This window comes from Hemicordylus capensis, chromosome 10, assembly GCF_027244095.1.
Source record: "Hemicordylus capensis ecotype Gifberg chromosome 10, rHemCap1.1.pri, whole genome shotgun sequence".
Taxonomy (NCBI): Eukaryota; Metazoa; Chordata; class Lepidosauria; order Squamata; family Cordylidae; genus Hemicordylus; species Hemicordylus capensis.
Window position 1 is genome coordinate 16093233 of NC_069666.1, and position 14010 is coordinate 16107242.

Consider the following 14010-nt stretch of genomic DNA (forward strand, 5'->3'; position numbering starts at 1 on the left):
CATATTTTTATACCGCCCACAACATGCATCTCTTTACAGTTAAAATCATTTAAACATCAAATCAACTAAACAATTAACATCATTTAAACATTAAAACCATTAACATTAAAAACATTTAAAATAACTGTTGTTGTAGTAGCAGGACATGTACCTTCCAAAGAGACCCAAGGGCAATTCAAACTGTGGTACGTGCAGTAAAAAGAGTTTCCCCCTCATTTGTTAATGAGTACATTGCACAGACTACATGATCTTGAGGTGCGAGGTTGCATCCAAGGAGCCAGAGAGTTGTTATTTGGGAGACAGAAGGACAAAGGTGTACCAAGCACTGAAACCCGATTCCATCCCACACCCACCACCACAAGAATCCTACTTTGCTCCATTCTGGCCTCTAAAGATTTACAAGGTGAAATCCACATGTTTCATCTGAACACAGACTCAAGGGCTAGGAACTTGCTTTTTAAGAAGCGTTGTCAAAAAGATACCACAGACGCTGTTGTATTGCTGCAATTCTGCTGAACTGTATCACAGTTCAGTAACTGCATCTCTCTAGTCTCAAGGAGTCTTAGCTAGCTTGAAGTTCCACTTCTGCTACCAAATATGCAAGTATAAAAGAATAAGACACATGTCTAAGTAACATTTAAACAGTGGGTTGACACTCTGTCCACACTAAACAATAAATCAATTTTAAATGCAACGAAGCAAGCACCAGCACCAAGACAATTCCTAGAAGTACCAAGACAATTCCTAGCATCAACTGATCCAGCTGCCAACAGGGTGATGTTGTTACAAAGGCATGTAGAATTTTGGGCCGCATCTTGGATGTGCTAAGTCCAAGAACATTTGGAACTAAACAGAATACTACTGGAGGATAATTTTGCCTTTCAGCAATTTTTTTTAAAGTTAGCAAACAAGAAGCAGCTAGCCTACAATATAGTTTAAATGGAGTTAGGATGTCCAAATATTTTAAACAAAGCCTGCCATAAAGACAGCAATTGTTCTTGTGTGCCAGAGCAGAATCAGAAGCAACAGATCCAGGTCAGATGCCACTAATCTGGACACTTCCTACCTCCGTAAACTGGGAAGTTAAATTGACGGTGAATGTTTCCCTGAAGGGTCAAGTTAAGTAAGCTGGGGAGGTTTCTATTTCCCCGAGTCATGCCTTAAATGCTGCACATTTTTCATCTTGGGCACATTTACATTTTAAGAAGATGGGTCACACTGTCACCCCCAGACACCTTTTTTGGTGGCGGCTTTGCTATGGCACAATTTTTATTTAGTGCAACTTCTAGGAGGTCTCAACATGCTGGCAGTGGCAAAAGGCACCCCCAACTGCCAGAATTAACGGTCATACTGAGCTCATGCAGATTAGGGAGGGGTGCAAAGAGGAACGAATTAGTCTATCCGAGAGGTCCCTGCGCAAGCGCAGAAACCCACTCATGAATGACAACCGATTACTATCCAGATCATTACAGGCAAGCAACCTGTTTTCCCTTCTCACTCTTCATTCCTATATAACCTTTATTCTCATTCATTGCCATGCCTCATGTCTCTCCTGGAGCTGACTCACCCCATCATGCACCAGGAGGGACATGTCCCTTAAGGGAGTCCGTGAGCTCCAAAAGTGAGTAGTTCACACTTAGGCACCAGGAGGGACCTTTCGGGTGAACTATGGTGCTAGCCTGCTCCAGACATGGGGAGTTTTAACTCCCCACTTTTGGAACCGACTCGGAGCAAGTCAATATGGCACACCAGCCTAGTGTATCCCCTGCTAAACGGCCACTCTCATCTTGAGCAGGGGGAGAACTGCCTTTGTTTAGCCCCCTTTCCCCCTATGGTCGTTCACTGGTGTCTCCCTCGTGTCTCTCGTTTCGAGTCCCTCCGAGACAGAAAACCATTATTTCATTTCTTGTGCCACAAAAACGAGTTTGAGGACTTCTCTTCTTTCTAAAAGCAGGCTATAATGTCCTTGATATTAATATCAGGAGGAGGGCTGGATGGTTCGGGTCTCTTCCAACCTCTCCTGCCACAAGCTCCTGGATGCAGACAGCTGAACGCTCACACAATAGTGCGACTGCTTTGGGGTGCCAAGTTCTGCTTGCACTTCCTATGGAGATGAACTCAACATAATCAGCAACTTGTTGTACCGCAAGGATCTGGGAGAGCTCTGCACATCTGCCCTGGGCTGAACAATTAAGTGGCTGTTATGGCACCGAAGGCAGCTGAAGTCGGAGGAAGCGGGTTGTGAACTGACCAGAACCCCCCTCCGCGAAACACGGGACATGCATTTTGAAGCCCAGAAGGCCGAAAGCAAATCTTGTAACGTTCCCCAGTATAGAGGTCTTCTTGCAGAATCTCTTTCCGTATTAACAGGGATGTTAACTGTTGTGCAGCTGCAATTAAAGATGCATAAACAATTCTCTTATGTAACTAGAAGAGTGCTTTGCAGCTATTATTGTTTCACAGAGACCAGGTAGCGATTCAGAGTGAGAACCTCTCAGCTCAACTTCTCCAAAAGCCAACTTCTCCTGCAACCAGGTTATAGAAGCCTGCTCATGTTTTCCACTCACACAAAGCAAGATGACCCCCCACAAGATAGTAGATACTGACAGAGAGGTTTTTGCAATGACCACCACCAGCACAGTACCTCCAGTGACTGTTGCTGGTGTCTATCTTACATTTCCTTTTAGATTGTGAACACTTTGGGGACAGGGATCCCTCTTATTTATTTATTAGTTCTCTGTGTAAACCACCCTGAGCCATTTTTGGAAGGGTGGTATAAAAATCAAATGAATGAATGAATCCTTCCACCACAGCAGGCCTGCTCAACTTGGGTCCCCCAGTGGTTTTTGGACTACAACTCCCAAAATCCCCAGGCAGTGGCCAACAGCCAGGGAATTATGGGAGTTGTAGGCCAACATCTGCAGGGAGGCCTAAGTTGCACCACAGCAACAAAGGGACACAACCATGTTAGGAAAAGAAGAAAATCTAGCTTTACCAAGAGGCTAATATTTAGTCAAGACAAAAACCAGCAGCCACCAAACTTCAGACTGGACCTTCTCTTATCTCTACTGTACACCCTTGGTGCACATGGACATATACAGGTTATGAAGCCAAGATTACTGCTACTGCAAACCACCAACTGCAAAGATATCAACAAGAGTTACTCCAGCCATTTTGCAAGTTCACTTTCAGCCCAATATTGCAACTATTTATGCTGCTCCTCTCCTGGCGGTACTTGATGTTCACTCCCCCCACCACCCCACCATCTGAAATCCCATACAAGCTTTGTGTTTCTGAAAGACAAGTTGCTCGGGCTGGATTTGCAAATCTGAATACCATCTTTGCTTTGTAATAGGTTCAGATTTGAGCACTTTTAGCTTCCAAAGAGAGCATGTCTTAGGAGGAGAGCCGGTCTTGTGGTAGCAAGCATGAATTGTCCCCTTTGCTAAGCAGAGTCTGCCCTGGTTTGCATTTGAATGGGAGACTACATGTGAGCACTAGAAGATACTCCCCTTAGGGGATGGAGCCACTCTAGGAAGATCATCCAGGTTCCAAGCTCTCTCCTTGGTGTCTCTAGCTGAGAGAGACGCCTGCCTGCAACCTTGGAGAAGCCACTGCCAGTCTGTGTAGACAATACTAAGCTAGATGGACCAAGGGTCTGACTCAGTATAACCCCTGCTAACTGAGCAAAGAGACACCTTTTAAAGTGGTATATTTAGCAGGGGAGAGCAACTGGCCCTATCCAACCCCAGCACAGCATCCCTCCAATGGCTGTTGCTGGTATCTGCATTACATTTTTTTAGATTGTGAGCCCTTTGGAGACAGAGGACCATCTAATTTATGTATTTTTCTATGTAAACCGCTTTGAGAATTTTGTTGGAGAGTGGCATATAAATATTTGTCGTAATAGCAGTATAAAGCAGCTTCCTAGGTTCGTATGGCAACAGACAAAAACCCAAGCAGCTTTCCCCTTCAATTACGTCACATCACTTCCATCTCAAAGACTCACCGATTTTCTCAGGATCACTCACTCCCACTGTAATTTCAAACTGGTCTTCCTGTTCTTCTTCTTCCAACTATATGAGAAACAGAAGTACACACACAGAAAGTACACACAGAAACAGAAGTACATCATCAACACACAGTGCCAATCCTTGTCCAGGGCATACAAGTCGAAGTTGGAGGCTTTGAAACAAAAGGGCTGTTCTCATGGCCACTAACTGGGAAGGACAAGGCTCCTATCTAGCTTTGGGAGCTGTGCATGCTCCCAGTTTTCAGTAAAAAGGAGAAGCAATCATGTGGGAGGTGGGTGCAGGCTCCAATGTCGTCCTATCCAGCAAGTTATCAAGGTAGAAGAAAACCCACATGATCACTTTCCCCTCTTCTGACCTAGCTTTTAACCTGCACATGACTGGAAATTGGGAGCACAGGCAGCTCCTGAAACTTGGCAGGAGCTTGTCCTACCCAGTTAAAGTTCATGAGAAGAGCCCTGATGTATTTTAGCATCTTACACATCGTGTTAAGAGCAGCAGGTTCATTCATTCATTCGATTTCTATATCGCCCTTCCAAAAATGGCTCAGGGCGGTTGACGCGGAGAATCAACAAATAAATAAGATGGATCCCTGTCCCCAAAGGACTCACAATCTAAAAAGAAACATAAGACAGACACCAGCAGCAGTCACTGGAGGTACTGTGCTGGGGGTGGACAGGGCCAGTTACTCTCCCCACTGCTCAATAAAGAGAATCACCACGTTCAAAGGTGCCTCTTTGCCAAGTTAGAGGTTAGGATTTGGTTTTATAAAGTTCGGCTGAAGACAGCCTAGCAGTTTACCTAGCCTCCAAGACCACAGCACTCAAATGCTAACAAGAACAAAAGAGTTCAGCTTAAAGTGCGATTTTATTCCATTTCAGTGAAACTAGAGCTTAACAGGAATGTGCATGAGCCATCTGTGCACCCTCTCAGGGGGCCAGGAGTGGTTCCTTTAAGAATCAGGTACGCCTCTGCCCTGCCGCCATTTCTGGCATCGACACCCACTTTGCAGACACCAGTGCAGAGCTGTGGCACTAGTCTCTGTAGCCTCCACATGGCTGGGGGCACCCGAGGCAGAAGAGTGGCAAGCAGTTCAGGAGCTCCTGACCTAATTTTTAAAGGAACCACTCCCTGCCCTGTCGAGCCGGTTAGGCACTTCCAAGAGGAGGCACTGAACCGGCTTGTGCACATCCCTACATCTTAGGGTAGCAAATCCTGCTGAAGCAATAGTAGTCTGGACCTGCAGTAATTCCTCTCCCAAGATTGTGCTCAGTCCTTACTGTAGTAAACGAACGGCTGCTGCTGTATGCAGCGACAGCAGTTTTGTTTCCAAATGCAAAGTGTCCATACAGGCCCCTCTGTCCTAGAGAATAATTGCAGCATTTCTGCCTGCCTAGTGATATGATCATTGCTTCTTCCCTGTTTTATGCTCCCGTGTGAAGTTGCCTTCTGCTCAAGCTCTCTCAGAGGCCAGATTCTGGGTGCCCCTGCCACCACCAGCAGGTAGCGACCAGAGAAAGAATCTCTTCTATGGTAGCATCGGAAACCCCGCCCCTCAATCCACAAGCAAACAGCAAAAACCAGAATAGATATTGGTTCAATAGGAGCCAATAAAACTGAACTTTGCTCAAACGCATACTGAGGTGCAGCAGGTTAGAAGCCACAGAGTTCAGTCCAAGTGACTTGAGTTCTGCAGTCAGGCATCGCCACACAATCCAAGTTCTCAGCCACTGAGAACCAGGACAACCCTCATGTCATCCTCTGTGCATGAACCCAGCCATCCTCTGGAGTTGTGGCTACTGCCTCAAAAGCATTTCCAGAAGATAGCCCAATAAGCCATTTTAAATGCAAGAGCTGGAATTCCCAAAGCTCCTTCCAAGATCCTATTATTGCCTCCCCCTGCCACCCAAAAAGGACCCCCCCCCCACATATTCCTGATTCATCCGTTTTGCAAGTGTGGTGCCAGAAAGACCAATGGGACACAGCATCGGGCCAACCAATGAGCTGGCAGTGTCTAGTCAGCAACTACGGGGGTGGGGCGGCGGGAGGAGACCATCCGTTCCCATTTGGTCACCACCACTCACCTTCCCAGGATGCATCCGAACAAACTATACAGCTAGCCGGACACAGTAGTACATACCTCCTCATAGGTTTTTGACTGGTGCTTGGAAGAAGAATTTGCCGTTTTCTCTAGGGAAGGTACAGGACTGAACACAGTAGCTGTCTCCTTCTGGTTGTTTTGTGTGCTATCCAAAGACAGTTCTACTGTGGCATCTGCAAAACAACCAGATTTATATAACTAGGAACAATCTGCACAATTTCTCCAGGCATTTAACAAGAGAAACTACTAGAGATTATTCTTCCCTTACAGCAGCAAATATGAAGAGCAATCAGATCAGAGAGACTTGCATTCAGTAGATGAATAATAGGAGCATTATTCTATTTAAATCTTTAGTTCCAGGAATATAAACATGCAATCCAACTTGTTTCCTGTTGTACCAGCCAGCCACGATACAAGTTTAAAGATTTTCTCATGCAACAGCATCTAAACCATCTTGCGTCATATTCCACATTACATTTCAAGCTGCCATCCCGAATGTCAATTCGGTTCATGAATAAGACTTCCTCTTGTCAATAGCCAAGTCTCATTAGTTCAGACATATCTGGCTGCTTGTCCAGTTTTAAAGACATGCAGCATGTAAATCGAGTTATCCACCCAGAAACAAAGTTGATGCACATCAGGTGGCTCATTTTTCCTCTTGCTGAACTTCCATGCTTCACGAAACTGGTTTAGCAAAAAGGCTCTGGGTTGATTTTGAGAAGTGAAACCAGCAGGCCCTCTGAAAATGAGACAGACGCAAGCAAGCACACTCCCAGCCTTAGAACCATCATCCACATCTGGTTATCCAAAAAGTTACTGCATCTATGCATCATAAGAACTGTCGCAGTCAGCAACAGGAAAAGTGGTTTTACCACAATTAGGAATGCAATGAGTGTATTCCAACCATATTAAAAACAAAGCAGGCAAGCAATTTTAGTTTGTCTTTGAAGATCCTTTTTGGATTCAGATAAATACTGGTTTACATACCCTGAGCCTCTCTTTAGAACAGAAACTGAAAGCCCAATTTTTGTCAAGTGTTAGCAGTTACTCCCCATGGATTTTGGCAGACGACAGTCCTACAAATAGGCTTGCTGGGCCAATGAGAGAGTTTCTGGCAGAGTACTTTTGCAGCACTTACACTGGAGGGACACGTGCATTAGCACACAGTCTGAGTCTTGTGTAATTAAGGCATCCTTAACTTCCCAAGCCTTATTCAAACACATACACACACCCCTCTATCAACCTCTACCTTCTGCTTTTAACCACTATGCATGGGAAAACATACCTGCAAATAAGTCCTGCTCCTCCTGCTCCTCCTGAACACCATTTGTCCTGGAATCGGTTCTTACTGGAACAGGGGGCTCCTTCTTAGGGGACATCGGCTTACTCTAGAAGTGGAAAGAAAGACTTTACAAGATTCATCAATGAAGGATACACCCAGATGCTTATAAGGAGTCAAACCAAACCTGAATACAAACCTAAAGTCTCTTGGCTACATTGCACTTGAACCCCTCAACACAAAAGTGGTCACTAATGAACCAAAAGTGGTTCATTAATTTGTAATAGTGGTTATTGGTTCAGCTTTCAACTATATGACTGACATCCTGTTTTATGAATTTTGTTTGTTAAAACATTCAGAATATTAAGACATTTTGTCCTCAACCTAGTTATCAGTGCATTCATTTTATGGTTAAATTGCAAGCAAAAGGTTTGACATGATTCTGCATGAAGTATATCTAAATGGGTTTAAACGTACGAGCTGCTTACAAAACTATTTCGAAGTTAGTGCCTGGACTAGAAAGTTATAGCAGTGAAGCCGAACCAGACTCAGACACATATTTTTAGAATGGCTGACTCCCTGGATACCCCATAAAAGTTTCGCCTGCCCTCAACTACATTCTTCAGTCCCGGAGATGCCAACAGGTTGCACACAGTGGTGGCACCCTTATCTTGCGGACCTAGCCTTTTTGTGTGTGTGGCTCCATTATAAAAGTCGTGCTTGAAGACCTTCCCGTTTCATTAAGTCAAGCTTATTGCTTCTCAAATCCCGTGGGAAATAAGTCAAACCCCCACCCCCACCCCTTATGCAGACTTGGGTGCGTTTTACACAGTTCTCCCATTCAAGAGTTTGGCTTATAGAGACCCACTGTTTCCCAAAAGCTTTCACAAGACACAAGGCTCTGTCTTTGCAGACAGCATTGACATTGTTTGCATGGCTGAGTTGGCAGTTTCAAAAAAGTAGCATGAACAGGTCACAGACCCAAGAGGCACCATGGCTGGAGCTGCTGATGCTAAAAGTCAGGCTCTTTTTTTGTTCCAGGAGCAAGCCTTGACAACAGGAAAACAAAGCCACTGACGGCTTCACTCTCCTGCAGCTCTGTCAACACCATGCTGCTTCAGAGGAATTTCTTCTAACCTTTTTGCACTTCCCAACAATCATTTGAATCCATAAGAACCAAACCTCTGTTCTACACAAACCCACAGCCACATACGTAATTTCACTGAGAAATTAGCTTATACTGTCCTAAATGCAAGCTCATAGAACAGTGCATCTCGGCCCAGTGTCCATATGCCACGATGCATTTCTGAACCGGTAAGAGCTAGAAGCTCTAAAGTGAAATATAAGATTCTCAGAAATTTCAGTTATTCTCAGTTACCAGGCCAGTGTTTGATACATTATACATGCAGAGCTGTAGAGAGTCACCAACACTGAGCATAATGAAGCTAACTTTTCTGCCAACTTTAGTAATAATGGGAGGGCCTACATAGGGTTTGCTTGATTTCTGCAGAAGTTGCGCAACTTCCAGCTCTCAAGCACCAGGGTTATTCTTCTTTTGTCAGATCTACTGCTGTCATATAATGCATCCTCTCTCACCATCAGTGGACAAAATGTCAAGTTCTATTTCATTTAAGCAGCATCACTACACACTCTCTAGTTTCTGCATAGAGTTCATCTTTATTTTTGTCCTGAAAGGGAAGAGAGCAGACTAGCTACTAAAGCGTGTCTTAACCACACATCATTATCTGGTTTTGCAAGGAACTGCCTCTAGATATTCGGATAGCATTTTCATATGACACAGGACACCCACTGCAAAAAGGATATCTCATGCCAGGGGTACTTCAAGTCTTGCCCCTGCTAACAGGGAAAGAGAAATATTTAAACTTTTAAAAGTGGGAATTCTCTTTATTTAGCAAGGAGAGAGCAACTGGCCCTATCCACCCCAGCACAGTACCCCTCCAGTGACTGTTGCTGGTGTCTATCCTATATTTCTTTTTAGATTGTGAGCAGTGCTCCCTCTAAGGGATGTGTGCACACGCTCACGATTTTTTAAAATGTCTGCTCAGTTAATTTTAGATCCCACTCAGGTTGAATCAGGAAGGCCCCATTCTGAACACATGTGCACACATATTGTCTTGATACTGCTGCTCAGAACAAAATCCATTCTCCACACAAATGGAAAAAATTAGAGAGAACACTGATTGTGAGCCCTTTGGGGACAGGGATCCATCTTTATTTCTCTATGTAAACCACTTTGTAAGTTTTGCTGAAAAGCAGTATTTCCTATATATTTGCATATATTTGGTGTTATGCAAGAATGCCTGATTCCCAGCCCCCCAACCCAGGATGTACAGGTCACCTTAAGAATGGTGATAATAGGAGTGTCTTTCAAGAAGGGATGAATATTTATATACCACTTAGTGGTTTACATAGATATGAATAAAAATAAATAAAAAGGTATCAGGGTACCACAGAATTTGGCCAACAGCCTGTTTCACTGCACTTTACTACTCATCACAAAAAAAATACAAGTACACCCCAGGTTGGTTTGAGGAACTAGAGCACAGAGGTGCTCAACTGCAGTAAGATGGGCCTTCCAAGACATTCTTGGGCAAGAACCTAACACAAACCCAGGAGGACTGAAATGCCCATCAGTAACCACAAGAATCTGAGCTTTCAGGCTACAGAGCCAGACTCCTTTCTCCTGGAAGACCACCAATACAAGCAGGAGTGGACTACCAGGCCAGCCAGAGGCATATTGGGATTATTTTGTTTGTTGAGCAAGCACGCTCTTTTCAGTGCCAGTTGCTTTGAAAAGGCAGACCACATTTAGCACCACATTATAAATAATCTCTAAAGTGTTCTATAGAGCACTAGCCTACAAATGCAGAGCTCACCATAAGACAACATGTTTCAAGCCCTTTCAGACAAAGGAGACTGACTGGAAGGAAAAACCACCCAGTGAAGTGGGATACCACCAACTTCGGAGATGTGTAACTGAACTACTTGCCTGTAGCAATCAGGACCTAAGCACCACATGGCCTCTAAACCAAAGTGCGGCTTCTTAAATAAGTCTCAAGTAAACAAACCTGCCTGGAAAAAGAAGTAGCATTTTGCGGGGAAAGGCAAAGCAGCATCATTATCCATTTAAGAAGTTTGAGATTCCAAGAGCTTCCTAAGGAACTCTCAACAGCCAGAGTTATGGGGGAGGAGGAAGAATAGAGAAAAGGGACAGCTACATGCGCTAGTTTTCGGAACTCTGATCTGAGCCAGCTGCAAGTCTTAGGACTCTTACCCCAAGGGCAGCAGGGATGGGCAGCAGCCTCCTAGCATCCCTTCTTCCTGTGCAGGCAATTCAGGTCCCGGCTTCAAATCCTAGCAAGACTCCACTCTAGCCACAGATTCACAAGGCCTGAATCCCCTTTGATTCACCCGCGCGGCCCCTGGGATGAGGGTCCTAAACATGCAGCTAGCCTTTCGGGGCCCCGGCAATACTGGCGCCAGGGGGCTTGTTGTTCAGAGCAGGCTGGAAACCCCCACAGCCCGTGTTCCCTATGGGGTCAGAGCCAGGAGCCTGACAGGCAGCATAGAGGTGGGCTGCAAGCCCCAGGGGGATTCTGAACTTCAGCACAGACAGAGACCGAGCCGCCGCCAGCAGAACGCAGCCTGCCTCTTCCGAGCAGTCTCCCCCAAGAGGAGACGGCAGCAGCGCAAGACCAGACCCCCCCACTTCCGCCCCGGGCAGGGAACAGGGCGCAGAGCCCCCCAACAGCAGCCCCTCCTCTTCTCCCCCCGACGGTCTGCACGCAGCAGCCACCAGAGAGAGGAAGGAGGCGGCTGCCACCTGCGGCTCGCACTCACCGCACTGCCGGTGAAGATGTCCTCCCCGTCCGAGTCGCTATCCACCGAGGGGGCGCTGGCAGCCTCCGCCGCGGGGAAGGGCGGGGGGAGCCGGTCCACGGGGGAGCCACCCGACGCCATGTCCCCTGCTCGTGAAGCCGAGGCGGCTACTTCCGGCCGCAGCGCAGTAACCGGAAGCAGCTGCCACACGCGTCTTTATGGAGCTCAGCCCCCAGCGCCGCCCGCGGAGGAGGGCGGGGCTCGTAGGCCAGGGGGCGTGGCCAGAAGCCGCCCAGGGCTCGGCGCGAAGGGGGCGGGGCCTTCTTGAGACTCCCGAGCGCAACGGGGAGGGGGGGAGAGAAGTGGGCGGAGCCTTCTTCATTCTGTTGAGTCGGGTTCCTCTATTCCGGCCACGCTCTTCCTCGGTGTAAGGGGGCGGCTGCATGCATGGCAGACTTATTGGGTGGCACCCACTTCTGAGTCCGCATGCACGCATGGGAAATGGGAATGGGCTGTGCGGCTGCGGTCCTGCGCCCTTTTGCTCGGGAGTAAGACCACCCGTTGCACTCCTGCAGGAACTTATTTTTGAGTCGGCGCGCCTGCTGGCGAAGATGCTGGCACCACCCGTTCCGGAGGAAGGAACCTGCAGAGAGGGATAGGCGTGCAGTGTGAGCTACAGCAAAGAGGCCAGAGAGGCTTGTAGCGCCCTAAAGAGCCTCTGGATGGGGAGGTGCATAAATGTCATACATAAATATAAATAAAATAAAGACTTGCATGCTTAGCCTGAGCTTTCTTGGGCTAGAGGAGGCCTCTTCATCAGAGGCACCTTTAGGGCGGTTAATGGTATCTCTGGCAAGGGCGTGGGGTGTAGGGCGAAGATTGGAAGGGCGGGTGGGGGGATCCGACCAAGGGGAGGTGGAAGTCAGTGAATGAGTAACAGAAGAGCCTGCTGGATCGGGCCAAACGTCCGCCCAGCCCAGCCTGCACGGGGCCCAGCCTGGCACAGGTGTTTCCAGGCATCCCAAGAGAAGGGCATGAAAACAACAACCCGCCTTCCCCGTTTGCTCTCCAGAGGCTGGTATTTAGGCAGATGATGCCTCTGGGGTTCGATTTTGCTACCGTGGCGACTTCTCTTGATAGATCTACCCTCCATGAATGTTATGTATTTTAAAGCCATCTAAGCCACTGACTGTCACCCCCTCTTGGAGTCCTGACGTCTATAAATTAATTTGCAGATATGGCGAGGGGGCATAAAAGTGAACAGTAACAGTAAATGAAAGTAGCAGGTGCAGACAAGCCATCGGAAAGACAAGGAAACAAAACAAAGCAAGAGCAGCAGTCAACAGCCTGACAGTCAAATTGTATGCTTGTTTACTCAGAAGTAAATGCCCCAAGGAAAGACAACATCCATCTAGTAAAGGGCATTTGGTATTGTTAAGTAACCAGAAGGGGCATGTTCTTGGGTAAATTATGTGGTTCTCTACATTGTTTATAGCTTAGTTCAGAGGTGCCCTTAGGCACAGACCTGGGGGCCTAGATCCATGTGCCCACTCTCCTATAGGGCCCCATGGTGTTCCCTAAGTGAAGAGAGGGCTCATTTTATATTTCTGGGATGGCTTGGCCTCGAGTTCAGAAATCTGGCACAGATGTAGGACAGATTAATAGGATTCTGTGTAGATTGTGAAGTGATCCATTATTTTTTTGTATTTTTAAAAAAACCTTCAAAAAAGTCCTACATATTTTCCCCATGGTAGAGAATTACAAAAACATCTGGAACTGAAGCCAGCCCCCTTGAACCATCATTCCACCCCCACTACCCTTTGCCTTCATTAAAAAAGTGCAATGTGCACCACCACCCCTTTTACTCAACTCATTATATATTCAGAATGGCTGGGCTTAGAGTTCTGAAATTGGGCACAGGCATAGTCCAAGATAGCCAACTCTTATTTCAAGGAAATTGGTCAATCCTGTGATTTTTAATGATTTTTTCCTACTGCAATAAAGCTGCCAGAAAGATATATCTATCCACAGAGTACTTCACACCTAGTGAAAGGGGAACTCTTACATCTGAATAAACTTCTTTAAAACACAAATGCACTCAGCTCAAGATGGTTTGTGATCCAAAAGGTCTGCATTAGAATTGTGAAACAAGGGCATGTGTTGTGGCTTTAATTTATTTTCCTCATAATGCACTTTATGTCCAAGTTGGTTTTCTGTTTGAACTGTTGTGATCCAGTGACATTTGTGGTCAATCAACTGTGTGAATCCATTTAGGCTTGCATAGTCCCTTTTTAGCAAATGCACTCAGGCCCAGCTCCTGGGGGTTTGTGGTGAGACAGAGCTATGGAGAGGATGCTTATTCTGCAGGCTCTATAACCAAGCTTAAGAGTGTCCTATAGCATGTGCTTGCAACGAGCCATACACTCCTTTATTATCAAGGTCAGTGCCTTCCCTTGGAACAAACCCACACCAAGGTGAATTCCTTGGAAAGAGCTTCTATGTATCAAACAGTCTGCTCTGCAGAGTATTTTTAAAGCATACTATCACCCCCAAAGACACAAGCAGTATGCCACAGAACACTCTTGCTCAATTGCAGCACCATAATAGTTAAGTGGCTCACTGTTCTGCCTACTAGACTGTCAATGACCACAGACAACAAAACCTTGAATTCTGGACATCACCCTATAGCTTGTTTTTACAGTGAACACACCAATGCCAAGTAGTGGTTAATTGTTGAACAGGGGGATAAGCTATTTGTT

General features: G+C 46.3%; 1 protein-coding gene across 1 annotated transcript in view; it reads right to left on the reverse strand.

Annotated features, from left to right (window-relative positions):
- The window catches only part of SNX1 (sorting nexin 1), a 33448-nt gene extending 21997 nt beyond the window's left edge, over window positions 1–11451 (reverse strand). Inside the window, exons 1-4 of the mRNA XM_053272936.1 lie at window positions 11273–11451; window positions 7418–7520; window positions 6172–6305; window positions 4010–4076 (exon numbers count right to left, since the gene is read on the reverse strand). Of these exons, the coding sequence (XP_053128911.1) occupies window positions 4010–4076; window positions 6172–6305; window positions 7418–7520; window positions 11273–11392 (424 nt within the window). The 5' untranslated portion in view covers window positions 11393–11451. The remainder of the gene's footprint in view (window positions 1–4009; window positions 4077–6171; window positions 6306–7417; window positions 7521–11272) is intronic.
- Between the last annotated feature and the right edge of the window lie 2559 nt (window positions 11452–14010).